General features: G+C 47.6%; 2 protein-coding genes across 2 annotated transcripts in view; one reads left to right on the top strand and one right to left on the bottom strand.

Annotated features, from left to right (window-relative positions):
- The window catches only part of ABHD4 (abhydrolase domain containing 4, N-acyl phospholipase B), a 13,360-nt gene extending 7,965 nt beyond the window's left edge, over positions 1-5,395 (bottom strand). The window contains exons 1-2 of the mRNA XM_044426220.1: positions 5,366-5,395; positions 541-629 (exon numbers count right to left, since the gene is read on the bottom strand). Of these exons, the coding sequence (XP_044282155.1) occupies positions 541-629; positions 5,366-5,388 (112 nt within the window). The 5' untranslated portion in view covers positions 5,389-5,395. The remainder of the gene's footprint in view (positions 1-540; positions 630-5,365) is intronic.
- A 2,137-nt stretch (positions 5,396-7,532) lies between these two features.
- On the top strand, positions 7,533-10,383 carry DAD1 (defender against cell death 1). The gene is made up of 3 exons (XM_044426221.1): positions 7,533-7,824; positions 9,236-9,382; positions 10,220-10,383. The coding sequence occupies exons 1-2, from the start codon at positions 7,581-7,583 to the stop codon at positions 9,364-9,366; spliced, it is 375 nt and encodes a 124-aa protein (XP_044282156.1). The 5' UTR covers positions 7,533-7,580; the 3' UTR covers positions 9,367-9,382; positions 10,220-10,383.
- The last annotated feature ends 8,494 nt before the right edge of the window (positions 10,384-18,877 follow it).

Raw genomic sequence — 18,877 nt, 5'->3', positions numbered from 1 at the left:
TAATATTAACATTTAAAATGCTGCTTAAATAAAAAGGTCTTCGCCTGGCACCGAAAAACAAATAACGACGGCGCCAGGCGGACCTCTCTGGGGAGCGCGTTCCATAACTTAGGCGCCACCACTGAGAAAGCCCTCCTCCGAGTAACCACCCTCCTAATTTCCTTCACTGAGGGCTCCCGGAGGAGGGCCTCTCCCGCTGAGCTCAGGGGGCGGCTGGGCATATATGGACGTGAGCGCTCGTTCAGGTAGCCAGGACCCAAGCCGTTTAGGGCTTTATAGGTCATCACCAACACCTTGAATTGGGCCCGGACTTCAATGGGAAGCCAGTGAAGCTGCCGGAGAACTGGAGTCATGTGAACATAACGTCATTAGGTGGCCAAAGTATTTGAGTTTCATCGTCAGGATCTTCATGGTCCTTATCCAAGGCAAGAGCATCATGGAATCACGGCGTTCTCTTCCCCCAGCTTCTTGGGTCGGTTGGGAACTCCTTCCCAATAAAGAGGAGAGAGGCCGACCGACCACAAACCCCGCCCCACTTACACTGCATGATCCGAGCTTCCACATTCTTGAGGTGAGACATGGAGGTGGGACGCCAAGCAGGCAGCCAGCCAGCCAACCAGCCCTGGGACCTGCGGGAGGGAAGGGAGAGGGTTGAGAAGAGCTGAGGTCAGGAGACAAGTGGGTAGAAATTGGGGACGAAAAAGCTGGAAAGGAGCAAAAGGGAGATGGATAGAAAGCCAAATTCTGTGGCAACATTTTGCAGATCCAAAATATCCAGAAGCTGATGGGGTGTTACAGAGCAAGGTCTTGACCCGGTGCTGGACAGATAGTATGGCTGGTCCCAGGCAGCTAATTCTGGGGGCCACCACTGAGAAGGCCCTTCTCCTTGTTGCCACGGAGGTGGCAACCAGGGAAAGGCCCTAGAACTTGATTGTAGTGTCCAGGTAGAAGAAGGTTGGGAGAGGTGTTCCCTCAGATAGCATGGGCCCAAGCATGTAGGGCTTTATGGGTTAAAACCAGCAGCCAATGCAAGCTGGCCAGAATTGGTGTTACAGGATCAGACCATCTGGTCCCCCGTATTAAACTGGCTGCCACGTTTTTCACCAACTGCAGCTTCCAAACAGTCTTCAAGGAGTGACCCATGTAGAGTGCGTTGCAGTAGCCAAGTTTAGAGATTACCTGAGGATGCATCACTGATAACAGGCTATCCCTGTCCAGACAGGGGTGCAGCTGGACCACCAGCCAAAGCTGCTAGAAGGCCCTCTGAACCACTGAAGCCACGTGTGCCTCAAGTGGCCAATACGGCTCAAGGAGAAGCCCAAGCCCTCCCCCTCCACCATTCTTGTTCGGGGGGAATGCAACCCCTCTTGCAAAAAGTTGGATTCCCTTTGCCCAGTCCAATTGTTACAGCTACAAAGCAGAGGTCCCCTATTCTCTGCCTCAGGCCATATAGCCTTCAACAGCCATGCTGGCTGCAAATCTTACGCCATCTTTCTAAAGAAGGTGGCTTTTTTCTGGCTAAATGTATTTCAGATTACACTGCAAGGTTGCAAGTCTATACACACTTTCTTGGGAGTCCGTCTTGGAGTGACTTCCCAGAAAACAGCCTCACTGCTGAGCAGGGAAGTCACCAAGGAAAATCTTAGTTCAGCACAGAGTAGCTTTCGAACAAGTCACATTCTTTCCGCCTCTGATTTCAATCTAGGGGAAGTACATCAACATAGCTAACCCGGCCTTCCCCTCAGCAGCTCTGCAAGTTGTACCCAGATCTACTGTTCTTCCTTCTATGCACACAACAACTCAGAAAGGGTGACTTGTCCAAGGTCACCCCATAAGAGTTTTGTCTGAGCTGGGATTTCAACCACGTCCCCCTGACTGAGGCCCAAAACTGTAGCTGCCACATCATAACTGCTCGGCAGCAAAGACTCCATCCTCAGGAGCACTAGAAACCTGCCATTACCTCCCCACCACCCTGCTTCAGAGTTTCGCCATGTGCAACCATGTATCTTTTCAAGCCTCTTCCACACCCTGAGGACTAGAAATCTCTTTCATTTTTATAAAGAACAGGTCACCTAGGCACCTAACAGCTGAATGGGAATTTGAACCCAGGCCTTCCCAGCCTTTGTCTAACACCCTAAAGACACAAACCCACGGTGAGTTTAGACAGCAAACGGCCTGCAACTTCTGGCATACCCCAGCCATGAGTTTTAGACCTTTCTTGGCCAAACTTTCAGAGGAAATGCTTTAGTTCACGCTTTGTTGCTGCTGTTCAGTTGCAAAGTAATGCGCAATCCATCACGACCGCATGGAGAACATTCCTCCAGGCTCTCCTGCCCTCCATCATCCCTCAGAGTTCACCCAAGCTCACACCCACTGCTGCGGTGACTCCATCCAGCCACCTCATCCTCTGCCGCCCCCTTCTCCTTTTGCCATCCACTATTCCCAGCATCAGGGTCTTCTCCACTGTTTCTTCTCATTAGGTGGCCAAAGTATTTGAGCTTCAGTATCTGGCTTTCTAAAGAGCAGTCTGGGTTGATTTCCTTTAAGACTGACTGGTTGGGTCTCTAGTTCACCTTTAAAGGTGAACAAAAATAATTTTACATGAAATAGATTAAATACCACACACTATTAACTAACCTTGCAGGGGGTGAATATTTTCGAGATAATGTACAACACATGCTTTGAACCCTTTAGAATGTGAAACTATAGATGAATATTTAGCACGATTGTTGTACAAACATCAAGATCCATTAAATGGGCCTGTAACTGACAGGTCTTTCTCTAGCTGGGGACATGCAACCAATCTGCCCATTCAGTAATTCTTCCATCCACTCCTCTCAAGAATTAGCACAAGGCAAAATAAACAAACAATCTTCACTTAACACCTTGCTGTTTCACAGAAGACATGCCCAGGGGCCCCCATTACCCAAACTCTGACTTCGAGCACAACTTTACGGGAGCAAAGTTGGGAAAGAAACTCAGAGAATGAGAGCAACTCTGTTCCTGAAATGAAGCCGTGGAAGCTAATGTTTTCACAATGGTCAGCACATGCTAGTCCATCATGCAAATCGGGGCAGTCACTGAACCGGCTTCTCCCCGTACAGGCCGTGATGATCTTTACACTGGAAAGATTTCAGTCCAAGACAACGGCTGCCTTCTCCTCCTTGCAAAAAGTGACTCTCGGAAAACAAGGCTGCACTGTTGGCGAACGGCGACAACGACAAGGGCAGCCGGATGGATTGCTGAGTCATGCCTCTTCCCAGATCTTTGCTGAGTCACTCCCAAGGGACACGGTAGACACATGCCCTCGGGTTGTAGGACTCATGCTTATGTTTATATTAATTTATTGTTGTAAGCCGCCCCGAGGCTTCGGCGAATGGGGCGGCATAAAAATGTTTTAATAAATAAATAAAATAAATGCTGCAATCCCGTGCATCTGGAATAGGCTCCCCGGAGAGGTGCACCGGTGCTGTCGCGGCGATCATTTTGGCACTGGGCAAAGAAATGCCCCTTTCCCAGCTATTTTAATAATGTAGTTCAGTACCTGCTTTTGACTGACCCAATCTTCTTTGCTGATTTGAATTTCAGTTTGCTTATTTTAAGGCATTTCTGTAATATTTAAATTCTGATGTGCTATGCTCTGTATTTTAGTTGTGCTCTTAGTAAGTTTAAATGGGTTGATTTTATGCCTGATTTTAGGATGCTGTGCTGTTTTAATTGTTGTGAGCCGCACAGAGAGCCTAGAGATGGGCTATTGTACAAATACACAATGAAATAATAATAATTATAATTATAATGATGATGATGATGTTTGGACTGAAAGGAGTTCTAGAGCTCCTGTCTTGGCTGGTGCACTCTGGGAGTCTGAACTTGCATAGAATTGGGTCTGAAGCAAATTAACACCCATTCTTACAGGCTTCCTATTCCCCACCAAGTCCTTTGGCTTGGCTTCTTCATGCAAGAATTATCATTACATTTATATCCCTCCTTTTCCTTCCGGCAAGAACCCAAAGCTGCTCCACAGCTCCATTTGATCCTCCCAACAACAACCCTATGAGGTAGGTTGGGCTGAAAATCTGTGCCTGGCCCAGTGAGGATCATGGCCGAGTGGGGACTAGAACCCCGATCTCCTGGGTCCCTAGTCCAACTTTTTTACCATCACACAGGTTCTCCCTCAAATGCAGCCCCCAAGGGCTTATCTGAAACTAAATACAGACTTGAAGCTCAGATTGTTTATCTGGGAATGTTGGCTATTTTTTAGGGACCAGATTTTTCTGCTTTTACTCCCTGAACACCCACTATCCTTCCAAACCAGTTCAAGAAACTTCTGAGATGTTTAAGTTCATGCCAACAGTACCAGAACTTCTGAGCATGTGCAGAGCATTTTCCTCTCACTACTAAGTATTCCCAGCCCACCAACACCTGGAATTATTAGAAATGAATCTGTTGTCCATCCAGGCTTGAATTCCAATACCTCTCACTTGGAAAGAAAACACGTTATGAATCACAACTTATTTTCCTGTTATCTTTCCCCTCCAAGATGTTTGAGAAGGTCTGGTAACAACACCTAAAGGGGCTGTGCTCTTTCATCTCAGGCACACAGGAGGAATATTGGTATTTGGCAGGAAGGAAAAGTAACTCTGCTCATGCTCAGAAACACTGTGGTCTTCACACTCCCCAGCTCATAACCTTTAGCACAGAAAAGAGCTTGGGGACACAGATTCCAGGATAAGGCAGTGAACCCTGGATCATCTCCCGTTCCTTGCACATACTTCGTTATCACTTTGTCCTGGTGTTGCATAATCACTTTTAACCCTCTTCCTCTTCAGGCAAGATAGCCTTGCCTTCTTCTCTCCCTCGCCTGGATTTAAGCCTTTATCCCTTTTGGCAGGATCTGTGATTTTCCTACCCATCAAAACCGGCCTCTCTAACCATCATTTCCAACAGGTTGAATCATAGCTGTACATGGAATTTGGTCTATCTTTCTTTTCCTTACTTTTCCCAAACAGGCCTGTTTCTATCCAAACTCTGCTCGCTCTTTTGGGAGCACCTTACAGACATCCTAACAACCCAAAAGATTCCCATCAGTTATTTTAAAAGTCCAACGTCGATCCGCATTAATCACCCACATCAAACCCTGGAGAAGTGTACACCAGAAACATCCCTACACGCCCGCAGAAGAGAAAATAATTCGTGTAACTGCGACCATGAACAACCGCCCCATTTTCTCACATGTTTGGGGACCCAAAAAGCAACGTATTTTCCTCCCCGATACAGAGAAGGCGTAAGAAAGAAACACGGAATAGACCCCGCCTCCGATCGCGGCTCCGCTACCCGGAAAACACTGAACCCAACTCAGACTCACGGCGGCTCAAGGTCTTCCTCCATTGCTCCCCAAACACATCACAACAGCTGGTGAGGAAGGCGTGGATCAAAGGGGGAGGCGGAGCTTAGAGCGCGGGGGCGGGGTCCAGCGGGCGCGAGGGGGCGTGGTTTGCATTTTATGAATGGCTTGGAGGGAAGGAGCGCGGAGTTGGGGGAAGCCGGTTGTGTAACCTTCCTGCTGGGTTATGTAAGGGGGTCGGGGGCGGGAGGGATGCTCCAAAAGAGAGCGCGGCAGCCCTCCCCGGGCCTCCCTCCGCTGCCTGGGCTTGCTTAGGAGAAGAAGCGGGAGAGGAGGGCGGGTTCCCTCGCCCCTGATGTGGGTGGGGCATCATAAAGAGGGGAGGAGCCTGGGTGGGGTGACTGATAGCCGTGGGGGAAGACGGGAGGCGACGGAGGGGCGGAAGAAAGTGGCTTGTTTGGGATGGCAACAGGTGGGCTTGCAACAAGCCTGGGTTGTTGGCTGATCGGTAATATCAAATCCCGATTTTAAATCCCCCCCGCCGGCCGCCAGTCCTCTAGGGAAAACAGGGGGGCTTGCAGGATCCCTTGCCTTCCCCATGTTTATCCTCACGATCACCCTATAAGGTTGGGTAAGCTAAAAAAAGCCACGGGCTTCCCAACGTCGGCCCGTAAGCTTCATAACCCCATGGGATCAGAACGTAGGCCTCCCGAGTCCCACTCCTGCCCAACACTAACCACTAGACCACGCTGCCTCTGGTTAATGTTGCTGTCAGGCAGACGATCATAGGAAAAAAGGAGGGCGAAAGTGCAAGCGGGGGGACGGCTTTGCAACCCCCGATTTCGCTGCCCCCGGAGCTTGCTTCTGTGGGGTCGACGTCGCTGCCTGCCCGCCCGCTCATCGGACGGAGCACCTGGACGCGCCCCGCGGCAAGCGAGCCACGCATTCGCGAGTTTGTGACGTGCAAGAGCAAGCTTGATCCCTTGCCCGCCACGTCCGTCCGTCTGCGGACAGGCCAGCATGGAGTGATCCCGAGCACCGGGGGGGGGGGGGAGGGTGCTCTACCCATCTGATAGCATTGAGCGGCTGCTTTGGCTCTCATAGATCGTGGGTGGGGGGAGCAATCGCACTCCAGGAAGAGCCAAATCCGTGGATCGTCTGCCTTTCTTAAAGCAGAGCCATGCCGGTGAAGGGAGAGCAGAAGCGGCATTCCTCGGGCTGCATTATTAGGATGGGATGCAAACTTAAAGCGGTGAGTTGAACGTCTTGCGCTTTAGGGCCCGAACCTGCGCAAGCTTAGACGGAAAAAAAGGCATAGCTGCGTAGGTCAAATAGGCCTTTCCCCTCATCTGAAAGGCCTCATCTTGCCCTTAATAAAGCAAATTAATGCGCTATATGCATATTCTATATCGCACGATTTATACGTATCAACGCACTTTCTTTGCAAAGCATAGTATAGTCTATGGCGAATGGGGCGGCATAGAAACCTTCTAAATAAATAAATAAATAAATAAAGTCTGTTGGCTCTGAGCGGAAAGGACTTCTATGGAGCGAACGGGCAAGCTGGGGCATGCCGGGTGCCGTAGGCCTTTTTGTTGCCTAGGATCGCGCTTTTATTTCCTTTCGTTTTCTAAGCCAAAGCTCATGTTTGTTACCTGCAGGCTGGAAATTGTCCGCTCTTATTGCACATGCGCGCGTAATCGCCAGGCGTTCGTAATCGAACAGCCTTGTTTTAATTCGGCACGCGCAGAAGCGAAGGGAATTAATCAAAGCCATGCCTTTTTTATATTCCAGATTTTCTGTTCCTATTCATAAAATTATGCTATAGCCGTTATTTTTTTAAAAATACAAAGTTCCTATGGGCGAAAGCCTATGCACGTTCAGGCAAGGAAATAAAGACCTACAACTCCCAGCATGCCTTGTGTCTAAGTTTGGAGGCCAAACTACGCGTGCGTTTCAAAATCGCTTTTCCCACCTCACTCTTGGAGCGAGTCGCATGCGCAACGATGAGTGTACTACGCATGCGCAGAGGTTTGTACGTGGGGAAAGACAAGACGGTGCACATGCGCATGAATCCGCCCAGACAATAAATGGCTTCATGGGCGCTGCAGGCTGCTTGTGCGCATGCGGGCTGGGCCCGCGCGCCTTCGCCGCATGCGCCGCTCGTGACCCAGGAAGCGGTCGCTGCCCGCTTCCGGCCACTCAGTCAGGTTGTCCGGGGAGAGCGGCCGTCGCGATGTCGGGCGCCTCTTCTGGGTCGTCCGGCTCCGGGGCGAGCTCGGTGGGCTCCGTGGTGCGGCGCTTCCTGGCCGAGTACAGCAGCGGGACGCCGAGCCGGCTGAAGGTGCTGGACGCCTACCTGCTCTATGTCATGCTGACGGGGGCGCTGCAGTTCGGCTACTGCCTCGGCGTCGGCACCTTCCCCTTCAACTCGTTCCTCTCGGGCTTCATCTCGGCCGTGGGGAGCTTCATCCTGGGCGGTGAGGGGCTCCCTGATTTGCGGGGGGGGGGGCTGCGCTGTCACCACGACCACCGACCCGCAGCCTTCCTTCGGGGAAGGAGGCGCGGCCTGGCGGTCCCGCGGCAGCCGTGAGGGGAGACGGGGCCGGGGCCAGTTCGCTGTATCGGCACGGCAGTCGTGGGGAGGGTCCAGCCGCTGCGAGGGCGGCTTGGGAACGCCTGTGGCATTTGGGCTGGTGTCGGGCCGCCATGGCAACAGGGAGGTCGTGGGGGCAGGAGGGTGGGTGGCGACGGTTGCCGTGGCAGCGCGGGGGCGTGGCTAGGGACCAGCTGTTCTCATAGCTGTCTAGCACCTTTCCTGCAGCACCTTACTCTCCTCCTCTCATTGAGGACCTGCTTTGTTTTGGGCCTGGGGTAGCCTCATGCTAGTGCTCTTCAGGTGTTTCGGACTGGGATGCACTGCTGGGTTGTGCTAAAAGTGTACGCGGGCCAAAGCATCTGGGTGACAGTAAGACAGGACTCTGGAGCCTGTTTCTACGATGCATTGCTCAACCCTGCAGTTTTCTTTAGTTATTTTTTTTCTTTATGGTTTGCTTTTTTCATCTTGCAGGGAACCCAAGGAGGCTTGCAAAGCCCTCTGCTCTTTTTATCTTGTATCTCACAACAATTTTGTGAGATATATCAGGCTAGGCTTACTTGGGGCACAATCTAGTGTGTTTAAGCAGGAAAAAAGTCCTACAGTTCCCAACATTCTCCATCCAGTATTCCACATCATGGCCACTTGGGGGTGCTTGCAGTTGCAAGACTTTATTGTGGATGGATATGCATAATGGTGTACCTATATTTGTTCAAACTGTTTTCTTTCCTCTTCAATCAGAAAAGATTCTGAAGCCAGATTAAGTGACTGTTCTTTCAATCAACAGCCCTCAGGCTCTCCCTTTCCTTAGTAGCAAAACAGAATTTGTCCTTGCCAGCAATTGTCTATTCTCCATGAAGGAAGCAGGAGGAATTTTTACTACACACAGCTGAGCTTTGAAGGTGTTCCAAGTTTTTCTAAACCTTGCAGAAGTTCAGTGCAATGTTAGAGAGATGCCCCCACCCAGACCATGTTGCTGCTTTCAGGTTACTCTCTATACCAGTGCAAGATCTGGAAGATTTCCTTTCCTTGTTCCACTTCAGGAAAAGGGCAGGAGAACTTGGAAGAATCAAGAAAGAATTTGCTAATAACAAATTGGTGAATACGTCAGTGAATCTCAGGCCGTAGCTTTAAAAAAGTATAAAGTTATGGCCAGGCTTAAAAACAGTGGCTGGACATGCCATGATGGTTTCTTGTGCAGGATGGTCCATCATGTTCTGGTATTTCAGTGTAGCACATTTGGTGTTTGGGAACATGATAAGAAACAATTCTATGTATGTTCTTCCTCCCTCTAGTTTGCTTGAGGATCCAAATCAACCCACAGAACAAGAATGAATTTCAGGGGATCTCGCCAGAACGGGCCTTTGCTGACTTCCTCTTTGCCAGCACCATCTTGCATCTTGTTGTCATCAACTTTGTGGGCTGATAAAGAAGATATAGCTGTATGTATGCCTAGTCCAGATGGGTGGATATGGGTTTTGGGAAGAGGAGGCTTCTTGGAAGAAAACATTTTTGCTACTGTAAAGTTCATCACTTACTCAGAGGGTAGCTTTCTGCTGTAGACTGCTTTTGGAATTAAAGTGCTAGCCTAACATGGAAAGTATAAATGTTGACACGAATTGAGTGTGCTCTTCCTCTTTGGTTAGAACTCTGTGGTTTATTATTCATTTTTACTCTGCCTTAGTTTCTTCTTGTTGACCTTCCTCATACAAATAACTGGATACTGGTTTTTTCTTCATACAGTGGTCAAGACTGGAAGGGGAAGAGAGTTTAAGATCACAGTGATAAGCATGCTCAAAGTAACGCTCTGTGTGCTGGGCTGATACTGGCAGTTAGTACTTGCTTGTGCAGAATGGAATCCTAGGCTTCAAGTACATTGTAGGTTTATAGCAAGAGTAGGGAACTATTGCCTTCCGTATCTCATTGGACTCCGCCTCTCTTCGGCCCCAGCCTGCATGGCTAGCGGCCAAGGATGACGTCTGGCAGGCTACAGATTGCCCATCCCTGACTTGGTATTAATTGGGAAGAGCTTTATTTTTCCATTTGCTGATCAGGGAGCAGATGAGTCAGTATATGGTCAGAGCATGGAGTGAAAGCTTACTGTGCCATTGAGTTAGTTTGTCGTATGTATTTGTTAATTTGTCAGTTATGTACAACCCCTGCTAGACTTTTGGAGTGGCTGATCTTGATGTCCAGTGCAATGTTGATAAACAAATTCACTTCCATCTTTCGCTACCCACACCATTAAAAGCAACTCTCTCTTCTGTTCTCCTTCATAGATCCTGGACTGGGCTTGTTAGATGAAGGCCCCCATCCCACTGAGAAGGCAATGCCACACATTATGGACTTGGATTTTTTCCCTGAGCTGGAAGAGGGTGTTCAGTTTTCCTGAAGGCCCATTGCCTTCCATTTCTTTGACTCTCAATAAAGCCTTTTTGTTACATTCTTGTTCCTCATCTTTCAGTGGTAGCTGGAAAGAAGAGGCCTACAGGTTGGGTGGGCCGCGATTATCCTCTGGGTCAACTGGTGAAGGATGTCTTGGAAAATCTGGGCATTGCTCTGCCTGGCCGAAGCGCTGTTTGGAAGAACAGAGGAATATGGGCTTGGCATTGATTGACCTGCCAGTAGATATTCTATTATAAATGTGCATTTTTAGTCAACTCCCATCTACCCAGCACCGTTAGAGATCTCCAGCCAGGACCCTGCTCCTGCCTTTGAAATCCTGCTAATTTAAACAAAGCAGAAGCACTTGCATCCTTCCATTTCTCTGAAATGTTCGCAGCTTAGCATGCAGCTTAGCATGCTTGTCTTTCTAATCTCTCATAACAGGATGATGGTGCCTTTTAATCAAGATGATCAGGATAACAGGGTTCCTCTCCCTGCAAACTGGCAGGCAAGAGCACTGCAACATGTTCCTGGAGTCAGACTCTGCTCTCCAGCGCTAACCAAGCAAGTCATTACTTCGGTCAGACTAAACGTAGTTCCAGTCAACTGGCTGTCCATGTTATTAGGGGGTCGTCATCTTTGCCTTTCAGTGTTGCCCAAAACGTTGCTGCGTTTGCCTTTCATTTCCTTTACGCTGCTGCCATCTCATGTCTGTTCCTGTGAATTACATGCTCAGGCCTGTTTCTTCTCAAGTGTATTAACTGTGGGAGTAGAATGGCTGGAAGTCAACGTATCAGGCATTCCAGAGGGGGAAATGGATGCCTGCTTCTATTGGCTTTTTATTTTTCCAGCAAATGTAACACCTACTTGGTGCAGTGGCAGAGGAAGAGATAAATGGCAAATCACACTTCCGTTATGCATTTTGAACTGCTTCAAACATTCTGCAGGCCACATCACTCACCGGAACATTCCATGTGTACACACACAGGGTTGCGTGGTAGAATGGCCCCCACTCATACACAGACACAACCTTTGGCAGCCCCCCTCCCCCCCAGCACAGGAGATAACACGTGGTGGTGGTTGTTAGTCGCGAAGTTGTGTCTGACCCATCGCAACCCCATGGACCACATTCCTCCAGGCCTTCCTGTCCTCCACCATCCCCTGGAGTCCACCCAAGCTCACGCCGACTGCCTTAGTGACTCCATCTATCCACCTCATCCTTTGCACATGGAAGGGCATCAAATACTCAATTCTGGCATGGGAATAGTTGAGATGATACAAGCCTGTGGTTTTCCACGGATTGGTTTACACAGCTACTGCAAGGAGTGAGGTGCTTGATCATCCTAAAGCAAGGAAATTTAAAGGGATCTTTAAAAATAAACACCTTTCTTTCTGGTATGCATAAAGGGGAAAGTCAAATGCCAGAGTGGGTCATCAATTTCTGCTGTTGGCTGTCCAGAGACGTTAGCAATTGGATGGCATACAAATTTTATAAATAAATGCAAAGTGGCAGGGAGCCTGTGGCCCTGCTTTTTGTGCCGTATTCCAGCTTGCATCTGCCCTCACTGGCATGACCGATGCTCAAGGGCATTCAAATCTAGCAACGTCTGAGGTTCGCGTGTTCCACGTTACTCTTGTACAGTCCTGTTATTCAAGAGCGGCTGACAATATTAGGAATCACACATCTTTAAAAGGGACACATTTCAACGTTGGTGGCTGCCAAGATGAGTGTGAAAGAATGAGCTCTGGCTAGTGAAATCCATGTCGCCAAGGCTACTCACTATTATTATTTTCAGTAGCTAAGGGGCACAGTTCTGTGGACCTGTAGTTGGCCTTGCCATTTCCCAAGCAGGTTTTTAAGTGTATCAAATAAAATTCAAGCCACAATGCTAAAGAGGTGATACAATGATACATACTTTCATACATCTGATGATGGCCACTGGTATAGATGTTTCTACATGGAACTAGACAAGCTGCTGGGTGGTCATTATGATTAAATGATAAACACAACTGGATCCCAAATGCTGAGGATAGAGAAGAGCTGTGGCACTTGGACCTGTGAATTTCCTGAGGGCTAGGCTCTTCAAATAGTAATTTGCAGAATGGCACAGAGTTTAGGGTTCCAAGACAAATACTGGCTTATCAATAAGGAAACATTAACTCCCATAGCTCATGTTTGGTGCATTTGAAAGGGCAAGGAAGTCTCACAATGACCCGTAATCTTTCCCAGTGTTGCGTGGGCTCAGCTGGACAGCCATGCTTGCCTCTTCAAACCTCCCAATGGTCTGCCATACACTGTTAAGGAATCTATGGCAGATACCATTTGGTCTCTGGAAAAAAAATGAAATATTTCAAGCATGGAACGAAATGTTCAAAGTTGATTTTGGCAGGAGAGATCCGTTCAAAGGGGGTGCACTAGTTCTCCATTTGACCCCGTTCTCATTTCCAGCTTGCCCACAACTGAGGCAGCCACAAAACTATTATTGGCCCTTGCATCCCCTTCAGGGGTGATATACTTAGCTGGTCCCCTGCCCCAGTTGTTGCAGCTGCAAGAGTCTTTGCGGTCTTCCTCTCGACTCGTGGCAGTGTTGGGCACGTGTCCTTGCGGTATAACGGCATCTCACCTCTCCGTTCCTCCACCTGAGCCCTGGCACGTGCAGTCTCCCTCTCCACTCCCCATCTCTTTGCAAAACAAATGTTTTCTAGAGGAAGCGGTTTCTGCGGGAAGAGCTTCAAAGGTGACCCAGAAATGCTTCAGCGCTTCTGACGTCATGGAAGCGAGAGGGTTGGCTTTGACCTGTGTAGGGCTGACACATTTTCCACTTCCTGCCTGGCGTATTTTTCTTCCTGCCCTACCTAGTGGGGTGGGGGGATGAGAAGATATTTTTGAAAATTAAATGTAAATACTTTCCCTGGTGGGGGGAAGAAAACACCTGTTTGAAGGAGGTTAAAAATACTCTCTCCATGTGTTGAGGTTCTGTGAGAAGGTAAATAAAGGCTTTGCCTTTGATCTGGAGTGGCTGTACTTCAAAGCTTCAAGTTACAATTGGCTTTGCAAAAATTACTCTCTTGTACCCCAATGCAAGCTATTGTTACTGCACTCTAAGACCTGCTTGGTTTGGAGAAGGCTAGTTTTCATGAAAGGTGGCTGTCCTATGCACCCTTCCATCCTACTGGAGACCATGGGGTTTACTTCTGTGTAGGCATACAAAAGCTTTGGGGACTGTGTGTCGTACTTCACAGAGAACAGTCCTCTATTTGCAGGGTTAGCAGGGGACAGTCCTCCGAGGGATGGGCCACTTGCAGCATCCCAGAAGGCTCAGAACCCCGATCAGCTCCAACCCTATACTCAACGGTGAGGGAACATGGGAATTGTAGGACAGAGATCTGAACTGCAACACGAAGTCTATTTCCGGAATATTTAAAGATGTCCTCCACTTGAAGGGCTGACCAGTCCAAATCCAGTTTAAAGATAACTTGGAGTTGTCTGTGCACAGTTAGCACCCAAGCCATGAAGCTATGCGGACCTCCTGGTTCCAGTCCTTCCCACTATGGTGAGATGTAGAAATCATGATCATATGAAGAGATATTCAGTACATCTGCATCTAGGCATATAAATCAATGAATGAATGATTATAAATTTATGTTCTCCTTTTGTGAACAAATGACCACCTGATGGGACCAAGCAGAAAGAACAACTGTGCCACCCTTTGGACCAGCCTTCTCCAACCTGGTGGCCCTCAGAGGCATTTGGAGCACAACTCCCAGAATTATTATTATTATTATTATTATTATTATTATTATTATTATTATTATTATAACATTTCTATGCCGCCCCTTGCCGAAACCTCGGGGCGGCTTACAACATGATAAAATACATTGAAATACAATAGTACATAATAAATTACCATTAAATATAACAATACAAAAAATACATTGATTTACAAATACAAAATTAAAATTATCAGTATAAAATAAAAATATAGGAGGAGAAAGAGAAGGAAGAAGAAGTTGCCCAGGCCAGATCATATGTTTTAACAATTGAAATGATGTTTAAATAAAAAGGTCTTTACCTGGCGCCGAAAAACCAGTAACGACGGTGCCAGGCGGACCTCTTTGGGGAGTGAATTCCATAGGTTGGGCGCCACCGCAGAGAAAGCCCTCCTCCGGGTACTTACTCTCCTAATTTCTTTCCTGGAGGGTTCCCGGAGAAGGGACTCTCCCGCAGATCTCAAAGGGCGGTCGGGCATATACGGACGTAAGCGCTCGTGCAGGTAGCCCGGACCCAAGCCGTTTAGGGCTTCGTAGGTCATAACCAACACCTTGAATTGGGCCCGGGCTTCAATGGGAAGCCAGTGAAGCTGACGGAGGACTGGAGTCATGTGAGCATAACGCCCCGTCCCCGTCAGCAGCCTGGCAGCTCTACTTTGCACCAATTCCCATCCAGCAGGGCCATTGACTGGGAATTCTGGGGGTCGCAGTCCAAACGTGTCTCGAAGGCACAGCGTTGGGGAAGGCTGCTTTAGGCAACCCATGCAATGAAGTGTGATTACAGCACCTTTAACAGCAAAGAAGAAGAGGATTTTTCCCGGTCCATCTCGCTTGCTTTCTTGAAATGCTGCCATGCCAAGCTGCCCCCAGCACAATTCCCTCCGTAAAAAGTTTTCCATCTGGTTCTTTCCAGGCATACAAGAGTGGTGAGAAGAGGAAAAGAGAAAAGTGGAAGTCCTACTTGCTTATAGATCAGCTGAGTTCTGAGCCAACGACCAAACAGGGCAGGGAAACTTATTTGATCAAAGAGGGCACTGAACCCCCAACACTGATCACTGCCAATGTTTAATAGGGACAATAGTTTCTTGCAGGAGGAGAAAGGTGTGGGATATAAATACGATAATAAATAATTAGCATCTGTAGTTTTGCTCCTCGGCCAGTCTCCATAGCAGAACTAGGCCAGTATATGATTGTACAGTTTTCCTAGGGGAAGCCCCTTTGTCCAACCCACTGCTCAACCAAGGGTGCCCAGAGGTGGACTATTCCCAAAAGCCTGTTCAAGTTCTGCATCATGTTCTCCAGCGAGAGAGAACCCATGGGTCACATTGCTAAACTCCTCTTCCCATTGAGAAGTTTCTCCTAATTGTTTAATGAAAGTCTACCTTTTTGTAGAGAAAAAGTACTTGTTCTCTTGGATGTAAACCCTTCAGGTGCTACCTTAGCCTTCTCTTCCACAGGTAAAACATATCCAGTTTCTATTTGTCAATATTCTTAAATTGTGATCAGAAGTAGGTGCAGTCCCCAGGTGAATTCCAATGAGTGCAGAATAAAATAGAACTCATACTTCCTGTGACTTGGAGAGTTTTGCTGGTCAATAAGATTAAAGATATGCAAAACTGCAATCATGGTTTCTTACTTCCAGTTGTATAGCAGGAACATGTTTCTATGTTCATCCCCTGTAAAATCCCAGACTGTATCTCTTGCCTTTGAGCAGATTTTTATTTAAACCATAGGATGTATAGTAATGCATCCTGGATATGGAGATCAATCCTTTATAAAATGGCCAAACCATTTATAAAACAGCAACCAAAGTGGACATAGCTGGGCAAAAGGAGTTACTTCCCTGAAGGCAACCAGTAAGACTAAAAGGAAAGCAGCTTGCCCAAGAGCTCACTTCCCTAAGATACAGTGCTGGCTACCATGTTGGATAAACTTTTAAAGGGCATTGGAAAAATCCATGGAGAAGACCACCATTGAAGGTACTAATCCTGATGTCTGTATGCTACCTCTGCTATTAGTGGCACTGTGTGTACCGGTTGCTGGGGAATTTGGGTAGGAGGTACTCCTGCATCCATCCTGCTGTGGGCTTCCTGTAAGCAGCTGGGTTGGCCACTGAGTGAGCCAAATGCTGGACTAGGTGGACTCTTGGTCTGATCCAGCACAGGCCGCCTTCTGTTAACCAGCATTCAAAAGAGAAACGGCTCCTGAGCTCCAAAACTCAAAGACACTCTTTGACCCCAAATATAGCTGGAGCTGGAGGCCAGCATTTTGGTCTGCTGCATTCCAGCCTTCCTGTGCAGAAAAATAATAACTTAGAAACATAGAAAACAGAGCGAGTCAGAAACGACCTCCCAGGCCATCTAGTCTGACCTCCGGCACCAGCCGGCTCCGCTCACGACATGCCCATCATGTGCACATCCAGCCTATCCTTGAACACCCGCACTGATGGGGCCTCAACAACCTCTCGTGGAAACTTAAAAGCCTTATGAAAAGAAATCCAGAAGGGAAGGGAGCCAAGGGAGGTGGCCACAGATATTTAGTTCCCATGGCCACCATGTTGGAGTTGCCAAGAAAAATTACCCTGGCTCCCCTCTCATCCCCCAAAGCCATCATTTTGCATCTGGCTCACTCACTCAGCCAGAATTCTGCATCTCGCTCCAGTGGATGGACTTTTTCTCAAATAAAATAGTTTCAGGCATACAGCTGACCACCTCTGTCCTCATTGAATGGTGGGTCTCTCTGCAGTGTAATAAGGAGGAACTGGGAGGAGGATGGCTTTGATCTGTCACCAAACATTATGCACACACACCATTTTTCAATGGCCTGAGGTGATTCATCACAGAATAATTCTTTGGTTCCAACTGTATCAACATTTACTTAAAACAGGAAGACAACAAAACATCACAAACTTGGAAGTTAGACCCATTGAACCTGGCAGGAACTTGGACGTCCGAGTGGATGTGGGTTTGATTTTCTCATTAGCTTGTTCACCCTTCCTGAGAAGGACACCTCACAGACTGAAGTTCTTAGTCATTTCACATTTTCCTCGGCTCAGTTTCATTAGCTAGTTTCTGGGAAGCGAAACCCTGAAGATTTTCTCATCCCTCACAAGTCTCTTGGACTGTTGAAGGAGGTGTGTGGGGGGTTGTATTTGACTCAGTAGTCTTTCTTGAACCCCTTTCGTCCCTTGTGCCTCCAGGTCTTAAGCTTGGGGACTGTGTGAAGTACAGTATACATTGCTGTTGTAGCAACTCTACCACTCACGCAACACTGCAAACTCTCAAAATGCAAAATTGCAACTTAGCTCCACTGTTGAGCAATTGCATTTGGTGATTCGTCACTCAGAAATTTGCTGCTAATCCTGAGCATTGGCTGCTAGAAATGATGTGCAGCTTTGTGGTATCCCTTTCTCCGTCCCCTCCTGCTGAAGTCCAATTAGAACGCACTGGGTGCTGATGGAACAAAATATCGGAAGTCAGCTTGGACTTCCTTTACCTCTGTTCCTTGCATTCCCACAGTCACTCATACACTTGCACAGTTGTGGTTGTATGTAAAGGGTGGTTTTCTTGTTCTACATGCATACCTGGGAGTAGATCCCACTGAACTCTGTTATGCTTGCTTCTGGATAGACGTGTAGGATTGTAAGGCAGATAATGCTGCATTGGATAGCTGCACCCAAGCAGATATTAATGGATTATCAGTCAGTACTCACTTGAGAATCTGGGGTGTTGATGAGCTCTTTGGCATCTGCTACTTAAAAACTGATTTAGTATGACAAATTTAATCTTCACACCATGTTAATGAAAACTAGCACTAGTCATATTTGGGGTCATATTTTACCCTAGATAAAAGTGTCCCAAGGAAAAAATGTTGAATATAAAAAGCTTTTGTTTTGGCTGAAATTTCCCCCAGGAGGTTCCAATATGTAAGGCTTTCAGCTGTCAACAAATACAGATAAGGCTTAATCCTTCCTGAGGCTATGCAAAGCAAGAAAATTTGCATTATGTGGCTTGGCCCACTGATCATTCCTCTGCATAACTATAGTTTGGCCTGATAATTTAAAAAATCCATAGTAAACCTTTCCTTCAATGGATTTTCATTCTTTTTGTTGAAGGTTTTAGCTAAGAATCTTAACTTAAAGAGGCCAAGATCTCCTTTATTGAACCTTCCTTATTGCCTTAAAAGGTGGGAGGCTGAAATTTGGGGACATTTTAGGCAAGTCTAGAAACTTTGACAATGTAGTAGGTGGGCAAGACTGTGAAGCTACTTATGTGTAAATTACAGCACAGAATGAGATCTCGGGGGATGCTAGTTACCCCACAATGCAGGATTGAGCGTATCAGTCATATATTGAGGTGTGTTTGTGTGTGTGTTGCTGGTTCATGTTTATACCTATTGGATGCTTTTCACTTCTACCTCATCACACCCTTTTTTAAACCCTCCCAGCCTTAAATTTTCAAGAGAAACCCACAGAATCATGCAGGGCTTTTCTTGCCACCTCCCAGAAGCAACAGCGAGGAGGAGACCAAACTGACTTTCTCCAGCGGAGGCCTTGCTTTGCCCCTCCCTGCTCAAAAGAAAATGGTAGCTAAGAACCAGTGGCTTGTTTTTTTCCTCCTCCATCCCAATCCCTTTTCCTTTTATGCCATACATTTTAGCTTGTAAGCCTCAGGAAGAGACTGACTATCTTGGTGCTGATTTTCATCAGCTACTTTGCATGCCTTGTTCAGCTGAAGAGCAGGGTTGATAATGTTGATAACACAGCAACTGATACACAAAGA

This window comes from Varanus komodoensis, unplaced genomic scaffold, assembly GCF_004798865.1.
Source record: "Varanus komodoensis strain SLA01 unplaced genomic scaffold, ASM479886v1 scaffold169, whole genome shotgun sequence".
Classification (NCBI taxonomy): Eukaryota; Metazoa; Chordata; class Lepidosauria; order Squamata; family Varanidae; genus Varanus; species Varanus komodoensis.
Note: the sequence above shows the minus strand (reverse complement) of the source record. Positions and strands in the feature narration are given on the sequence as shown.

What these genes read in the sequence shown, in the direction of transcription:
- DAD1 (XM_044426221.1), top strand. Translation starts at nt 7,581, where the DNA reads ATGTCGGGCGCCTCTTCTGGGTCGTCCGGCTCCGGGGCGAGCTCGGTG. An exon ending in GGGGAGCTTCATCCTGGGCG is followed by an intron (nt 7,825 to 9,235) that starts GTGAGGGGCTCC and finishes TCCTCCCTCTAG; the next exon opens with TTTGCTTGAGGATCCAAATC.